An 8,902-nucleotide genomic window follows, 5' to 3' on the forward strand; every position below is an offset into this window, starting at 1 on the left:
GATAGCATGCGAAATCAGCAACATTTCACTAGCGCCTCATCTTCTCAGAGAGAAAGAAACCCTAAATTTAGAAAAACGTATCCCCCAATGTCACTCAGCATCAAGCACACCCACATATGAATACCCTTCATCTGTTTGTTGCTGTTTGTTTGTCTTTGTTTGAGACGAGGTCTTCCGTAGTCCAAACTGGCCTTGAACTCTCTGGGAAGCAGGTGATGGCTTTGAACTTATTTTAATTATGTGTAGTAGGAAAGGGGCATTGGTTTGTCAGTGTAAATGACCCTGAAGGATTCAAGCTATTCCTTGGAGTTACAGACAATTGTGGGCTGCCCAATATGGGTGCCAGGAACAGAACTTGAGCCTTCTACAAGAGCAGTATGTGCGCTTAACTACTGATCCATCACTCTCCAACACCAAACTTGAATGTCTGACCTTCCTGCCTCAACTTCCCATGTGACAGCTTGTACTGTTCTGGGAACTGAAGCCCAGAACATTCATGCATGTTGGGTGAGCATTTTAATAACAGAATTACACCTTAACCCCAAAACCTTACATTTTTATTTCCAGGAATGCTGATTTAATTTTCTTAGCAATTAATTTAGTCAATATGTATCTATTTATGGTGGTCCAAGCTTAGTAACTTTCCCACTTAGTCAAAACTGAGGTGTTTGGTAAAGGAGAGGAGGGTAGGAAAAACACCAGCAACAATGCATCTTTCCCGGGACTTCTCAAAAATTTGGCACTGAAAATCAGCAAACTGAGTCCCAGAAAAGGCAAATTAACAGGAACCAACATGTCCAGTACATTGTCAATTGTCTAATGACCCAATGTACTTTCATTTCCCAGCATCCCCTTTCTTTCTATTTTATTTAAGCATTATAAGACTACATGCCCTGCAACATCATACATTCAAAACACCCACCAAACATTCCTAGAGTACCCTCTCCATACTGGTACTGTTCTGAGCTCCAAGTCCCAGACAACAAAAGAGACAAAAGTTCCCCCCATCTCAGAATTTGCATATCAGTTCAAAACAAAGCACTGAATGTCTCTAGAACACACCAAGAGAGTACCATTTAGAAACAGCTACATTGAGATAGGGCAGAATTGATTCTGAATAAAGAAAGTAAGATGAATCTAGGAAGTTGGTATCTGAACCACATCTATGAAAACAGAATCTCCTGGAAGACACATTTACAACTCAAATCTGTAAGTTCCTTCCATCCACTTAAAAAATCCCATTACATTAATCTTTTCATCAGAAATCTCAAATTGGGGAGTGTTAGAATCATCCCAGAAAGCCTTCCAAACACAGAGTCCTACCAGTTAGTTCAGACTCTCCACTGGAAGTAAGACCCAAGCACCGGGTCCTTATGAAGATCTAGGACTCTATAACCCAGCTCAAGTTCAGAATCAGGGTTTTATAAGCCATAACTTCAGGAAAAGAGTAGGGACCTCCTCACTCTGCTTAATGAAGTCTAATTTCTGCCTTGGGGCAAAAGTCAGTGACAGCTTTCAGAAATATGCATTGAATGTATCAAAGTCACCAGCATACGCACACACAGCTTGCTGCAATTCCCATACTTGTACTATAAGTTGTAAACAATCAAATCTACGAAATGCATCTGGGAATACAGAAGCCCAACAGCTAAGCTAATCAGGCTTTCTTCATCAGATGACTGTGCTTGTGATAAAGTGTCACAGAATACAGATGCTCGTGTGTTTCCCAAGACACAACTTTTGCTTTAAAAAAAAAAAAATGTTTAAAGTCTATTGTTGTCTACAGAAAAGGAACTCAGTTACTGTTGATTGTGAAACGTCAATACAGAAATGATTCTTTGCTATTGTTGGTTTGTTAGTAGAGCGAACTAAAATCCCAAATCCCTACTGATTATGACTGTAAATTGCGCTGGCTTGATGAAAGCTCTAGGGTCAGTTGCTAGTAGAATGTAGCTCTAAAAACAGGACAGCATCAATAACAAAACCAACTGGTCCTGGTGACCTGGTGGTAGCAGCTTGTAAATCCCAACTACTAGGGAGATTGAGGCAAGAGAACTGAAAATTCAAGTTCAACCTGGGTGGTAGAGTTTGCAGTGACCTTGAGCAGTTGTAGTAAGCCCTTGTCTCAAAATATATAATTGGAAAAAGGTTCATGGGATAGCACTTACCTAGCATGCACAGCACTCTAAATTCGATCCTGAGTACCACAAGGAGAGGCTATAATACTGAGCTAGAAATGCCCTTTCTGTCTACTCACAACTTTATTCCAGTTTCAATATTTTTTATGAAGGAAGCACAAGACCATCATACTCGTCAGCTTCACACCTGCTCCAAGGTTTCAGGATCCAAGATTAATTAAACCAGTACAGCTGCTGCAGTTAGTGGGGTCAGATCCTTTGTTAAAGCTGCCTCAGTCGGGCATTGCTGATACAGTCCTCTGATTCCCTGTACCTGGAAGCAGGAAGCAATAGGATTGCCATTAATTTGAGAACATCCTGGTCTGTATAGCAAATTCTAGGATGGTCAGAGCACCATAAGATGTCCCTGTCTCAGAAAGAAAATGAAACAATAACATCAGGAAGGTGGCCTAATGAGATAACATGCTGACCTTAGGAATCAGCGGACATTCTAGCCAATGGCCATCCCTCAAACTACTAGTAGAGGGGCCTAACTCACGTTAAGCACTTTGGGTCATTCACCAGCATTTTTGGTCCTCACCACTCTGAAGTGTCCCTTTCAAAGGTCCCGGTAGATGGAAAGCATCTGTAATATATGTTTCTGGGAAGAGTATCTTCTTCAGAGTTTTCCCCCAAGTAGTGCCTCAGAGGCAGAAGTGGTAAGGTGGGTTTATGGAATGAAGCTATAACAAATTCAGTGTAGGTATACTTTCCATTGGCTTGACCTTCATAAGATGTGTGAAGAAAGAAGATGTACCATTAGTAGATTTTGGCAAAAAGGTCATGTGTGACTTGTCAGGGAAATCTTGTGTGAGAAGTCTTAGCCTCAGTGATTTTCTAGAAGCTTAATGTCCAAGCTGAAGAATACTGTTCTTAGTGGGTTTATCTTGAATGATATTAAATGTCTACCTATATTTCTTGGGGAATTATAATATATTTGACTCTGCTTGGCCTCCTCTCCCTTCTGTCATTCAGCAAATATTCACTGACTCTTTATTGAAGTCAAAGGATAGAAAACCATGGCAGAAATAGTGCCCTACTCTAAGGATATTATTAGCAGAATGAACATCTGCCTTCCTTTACAAGAACCTAAAACTCTTTAAGGCAATATTCATGTTTCCAGATAATTATAGTGTTTCTTCTTTCAGTCTAGACAATTGCTGTATTTAGACTCTACCAATAAAAAGTGACTGGCTACAGGAAACCATACTTTAAAACATAACCAAACTATGGTCTTAATGTTGTTAATAAATAATACTTTCTTTCACATAAAATGTCACCATATTCCTAAGGTGTCCCCTCAGCTGATGTTCCAAATAGAAAATCTGGACACCAAAACAGAGAGAATTGAAAAAAACCATTAGCATATCCCAAAGTACTAATTATTGTTCCCAGATCTTATTAATTATCACTTTCTAATCAAAGCAAGCATCCAAGTAAGGGATTTGACAGGCTGTCACACTAGACTTCAATGTGGTTTCAGAAATAGAATATCATATAGGGATTTCCCAATCTTCTAAGCCCATCATTCACTCATAGCCTAGAATTTTCCAATATGCCCAACTAAAACTGGTACCTACACAATCTGACATATCTAAAAACAAGTCCTTACTTTCCTTTAGCTATTGCTAGAGAGAGCCATCTTGATGCTTAACCTTAGCATGGGGAGGGAGAGGTGCCTATCAGCATTGACTGTGAAAGCATTAGGTGACTCTATCTACCCAGAAATTTAGTACTCAATTTATTTCCCCTAATATACACATCCAATAAGAAATGGGTTTGTAGTCCTGGTACAAAAAGTCTAACCTCTATTTTAAATGTGAGCCTGAAAAAAACACTAGATACCTAAAAGACTGCCTCTTCTTATTCCACCCAGTCATCCACTATTAATAGAACTGTAAAATAGAAGGAATTTATTATCTTAAATGTCTAAAAAGAAAAACAGACTATCTTTGAAAATGTTCCCTGAGAGTAAAGATGCTTAAACATAGACTCAGATCTACAGTCTTTGGAAGGGTTGCTTTGTGAGATGCTGGAGAGGATACTATGATATGTGAACCCTAACTCTGTGTCTCATTTTAGTTTCTAGATGTTGTGAAACTTGTTCAGCAGAAGTCCTGGAAGGTGGGAGATATATTTCACGCGGTTGTCCAGTACTGCAAACTGCATGCAGAGCAGAAAGAGGGGACCCCGAGTCTCTTTGACTGGCTTCTGGAACTAGGATAAGTCAAGTGTACCCTTCAAAGAATTTCCTTCCTCTATCCCAGCTTAAGTCACAGTGGTTTGCGCTAAATGCTCTAAAACTTTCTCAATACGCAGCATCCCATTAGCAGAATTATTTAAAAATCTGCTCCAGTACCATGTACAAGGACTGAATCTGAGAGACTGTGATATATAGATCTGTACTAATCAATATCACCGTGGGCATGTCCAAAAGGGATTATATGAAAATGGTTTCAAAAAGACATACTTAAGTGAGGCTCAAATAGGAAAGTTTGTAACAGTCCTAGCCTCCAGGAAAGCTACACTCACATATACATCACAATAGAGAGTGAGCTATAACACCTCCAGCTGTATGAACCAAATAGAAACAAAGTCATTGGGTCACAGTAATTCTATAAATTATGCTAACACCTTCATTGCACTTTGCTTAGTGGATACAGGGGTTGTCCACCTAAAAAGTACTTAGGAAATAGTAAGTTTCCATGCCTTTTTGTGAAGGAGTTCCACTCTCAGACCAGAATCGATGGATATTAACACACATGTAACAATGTTATCAAAATCCATGTGAGGTGATTCCATTTATTTTGCAGAAGTTGATAAGTATTGCATCCCCCGCGAAAGTCCCTGAGCTCCTCAGGAAACTAATGTCATTCAGTGGACAAAGGGAAGCCCAAGGTTTCCTTTTTTCCATTGCTTACTTGGGTAAAATTATTAAGGGGTTCTTGCCTAAAGGCAAGCTTTTAAACATAAACAGTAAAATAAATAATAGCCTCTAGAGGGAAAAAATATGCTTGTGCATTGAATTATATAAGAAAAAATCATTTGTTTTATTGTAAATTATGCAAAGATTGTCTAAATAATATAATGATTTGTTTTAGAGCTTCATAAACTATGAAGAGATTGTTGTCTTTTAGAGTGTCATGAGCCATTGGTGGTTGACTGTACCATGAACGTGTTGACATCTGTATAGTGGACATGTTTCTCCAAAGATATTTATTTATAATGCTGGATTCAGGGTAATAGCTTTGTGCTTGAAAAGGCCAGCTAGGGATGCAGACTTTCTGGCTGGATGATATTGACACTAAATTAGACAAATAGAAGCCTTTAACACATTTTTTTTAATTTATAGCAGAGATATACTCTTTTGAAAACTCAGAGCATCTATATGACACTAAAAGTCTTCATTCCCTTTCAACTAACTATGCTACATTTGCTTTTATTTTCTCATCTCAATCAGAAAGATGTTTAGTATGTCTCTTCTGAAATACTATGCTGTTACTCTATTTTTAAAGCTTATAGAATAACTTTAAATGTGAACCAGGCCCCACACCATCAATGTCAATCTTGCTGAGCTATCAATCACATCCTAATACTATAAAAGAGCTTCCTGGCAAGCCATAATTTCCTTGCCCCATGACAGAAATCTTTTTCAGACCTCAGTGGGCATTCATCATGCAGATGGTCCAGATTTAGGTGTATGTTCAACCTGATGAATCACCCGGGCTTTGAAATCTACCCATCATCTCAAATGAAACTGTGTGTGCTTCTTTGTGCTAATACATGGGGAAAAAAGATTTTTATTGTTTTGACAATCCTAGAATATTGTGTGTAAACTCTTGTTGTGCTCGAATCAATGTTTACTTATCCTCCAAAGCACAAGTACTGGATGTAAACATGTGTTGTACCTAATGTTGCAAACTAATCAATAAATTTCTGTGGCAAAATTGTTATTCCATCTTTTTCTCCTAGACTCTAGAATCTGGGGCTTTAAGATCTTTATCTAAATTTTAAAAAAATAAAAGCAAGCAAGCAAGAAAGAAAGAAAGAGTCATACTGTAAGTAGATGAAGATAGTTGTGCCAATAAGATAAGATTTGCTATCCTGATTTCAATTTTTGATTAAGTAAATGTTCAAGACAATCTCTTAGCATCAGGAATGTTCACTGTAGATCATTGGTTCTTAACCTTGGCACTCTTCACATTTGGAACAAGATAATTTTTTGCTGTGAGGTATTGTCTTGGATAGTATAGGATATTTAGCTGCATCTTGACCTCTCCCAATTAGATATTGATAATTCCCTCTTTCTGACTGTAGCCATCAAGAATGCCTGCAGACACTGCCAGAGGATTCTCAGGGAATGAAGGCAAGGCTGCTTGAGGACTAATGAGGATAACAAAGTGAAGGCACAGTACCTGAGCCCCAATAAGTAAAGGAGGATGAGCTGAATCCTGCAGTCTAAGGACCAGAAAACCAGGCATCCCCTACCCACAGCCCATGGAGGCAGCCTTTACCCTAAATCTTGGGGACCAGAGAAAAAGACATAAAACCAACATGGAGTCTGTAACATGAGTAAATGAGATGAATTTATCCAAGTCATAGGAAGATGTATCCATGCTTTTTGAATTCTAGAAATAAATTACTAGAGTATATGCAAGTTGAGCAGTAAAGGTTGTAGGCAATTAATTAATAAAACAGAGCTATGAACATGATTAGGGCATGGAAAATTCCCCAGGCAGACAAACGATGTCATGAAATCGAAAACAAAACTCTTGTCACTGCCACCACATGGAGATGTTAGCTGAAAGGACAATTGGGGAATGAGTAACTAATTCAACAGTGAAGACTTGTAAAACTACCAAGTTTTCCCACAGTCATGGTAAAGGCAGTTCTTTTTAATAAAGAGGAATAAACGGGCTAGAAAGGATGACACTCAAACCAAAACATCATGACCAGATAGTAGATCCAAGAATATTTTATTCCATCAGACAATTGTAAGGAGGAAACCAGATCAAGGTGTAGGGGCCCAAGCTTAACAGAGGCTTGAATAAGAACCATGTTATTCCAGTTGATCAGTGGGTACTTTGGCTAATCACTTAGGATAGAAAGAATACAAATTTGGAGGGTCTCTCTCTGGACTTGTTGGAAGAATACAAGCAGAGGGAGGGGCACCTATGAACTTTATTGTGTCATATGGAGAAGGATGGTTTATGGCACTACATTCTGCCCAAGAACACAACTGTTTAGGAGGATGTTTCTGATCATGCCTATTGTCTAACATCACGAGGATCAGGCGAAGATCATATTGTTGGTATCGATGACTAAACAAATGTTATTGATGAAACCATTGTCTTTGATAATTTTCAACATCTGATCTCTTTCTTCCACAGAGTAGGAGCATGTCATCTCATCTAATAAATGTCCTCTTAGTGTCTGTGGAGTATCAGATACCATGCTAGATAGCTAGGACAAAACTCTAAATCACACCTAGAAACTCACAGACCATAGGGGAAATAGACATATCAATCTCATACAGCAACGCAATGCTTGCTGTTATGTAATTCTATGTAGATTAAAATGTGAGAGATCAGTAGGCAGGAAGTATTTCTTACTGCCTGGTAAGATACTGGACCACTCAAAGGAGAAACCATGTGAGCTTAGATTTTTATGTTTGAGAAAAGCCATTTAAAGAAAGAAGGCAGTAAGAACTTTTAAAGATTAAAAAGAGTCCATTCAGAAAAAAAGGAAGATCACAAGCTGCCATCTTAATGTGTGGTCAGAAGCAGAAGGAATTTGACAGAATTAATAATATTGTGGTGAACTAAAGACTCACAAGATTTAAAGCCAGGAGTTGAAATTGAAAGCATATTTTAAGAAGCTCTCTATCCATATATAGTCCTTTCAAATAAAACCAAAGAAGATGTAAAATCTGGTGTAAATAGAAGAGAAATAACATGTGAATTCATGTGGGCCTACTGAGTTCAAGCTTACGTAGCATAATACTATTAAAGAATACTTTGGTTGTGAGTAAAGGGATCCCCACTGCCCTAATAACTGACATTCCTTATATAATGCTACATTGGAGGTCCCACATCCAACCTCAGGCCCACAAAGATGTAATGGCTAAAGAACTCAGAAACTGTGTGCTCACAGTTACAAGTTACTGCAGCAAATGGGCAGAAGATTCAGACCACGAAAGAAAAAAAGACTTATAGGAGCAAGTTAAGAATAATTTAGTGTAAACTTCCAGGTGATTCCTTCCAGGACACTTGCATAGGATGCTCTTCATTCTTTGACAATGATATATAAGATATGTAACAGCACATACAAAATATGTCAACCAGGGAAATACACTCACCTACGCCTCGGTATCTAGGTCTTTTATTGAGCTTCAGTCAAATAAACATACAGCACCTGAGTAACTCCCTGTATCTTTTCTCAAGGAAGCATCCCTCCAGACCAATAAATGACAATGGATCATGTTAATGCCATATATTATCTGGTAAAACTAGAACCACATGTTCCCTCTATATGTTACATATCCAAAAATAAAAAGAAGAAACACTCATACCCTTGAGCAGGCAGAAAAGCCTAAAGATGTGGTAGTTAGTGTTAGGAGTCACACAAGAGCTAATTCTATAACTACACTTTTGGGGGAAGGAGTGGGAGCATATTGTCAGCAATGTAGACCTCCTGAGTGAAGTCTTCCTGCAAGGACGTTATCT

At 38.4% G+C, this 8,902-nt stretch overlaps 1 protein-coding gene across 4 annotated transcripts in view; it reads left to right on the top strand.

The window, feature by feature from the left end:
- Nucleotides 1-6,129, top strand: part of Sphkap (SPHK1 interactor, AKAP domain containing) — a 135,307-nt gene extending 129,178 nt beyond the window's left edge. For 2 of the 4 annotated variants that reach the window (XM_034521466.1, XM_034521467.1), the window contains one exon: nucleotides 4,260-6,129. In XM_034521466.1, the coding sequence (XP_034377357.1) occupies nucleotides 4,260-4,403 (144 nt within the window). In that variant the 3' untranslated portion in view covers nucleotides 4,404-6,129. The remainder of the gene's footprint in view (nucleotides 1-4,259) is intronic. The other 2 variants (XM_034521464.2, XM_034521465.2) reach the window with 1 other exon arrangement.
- The last annotated feature ends 2,773 nt before the right edge of the window (nucleotides 6,130-8,902 follow it).

The sequence above is a fragment of the Arvicanthis niloticus genome, chromosome 17 (assembly GCF_011762505.2).
Source record: "Arvicanthis niloticus isolate mArvNil1 chromosome 17, mArvNil1.pat.X, whole genome shotgun sequence".
Lineage (NCBI taxonomy): Eukaryota > Metazoa > Chordata > Mammalia > Rodentia > Muridae > Arvicanthis > Arvicanthis niloticus.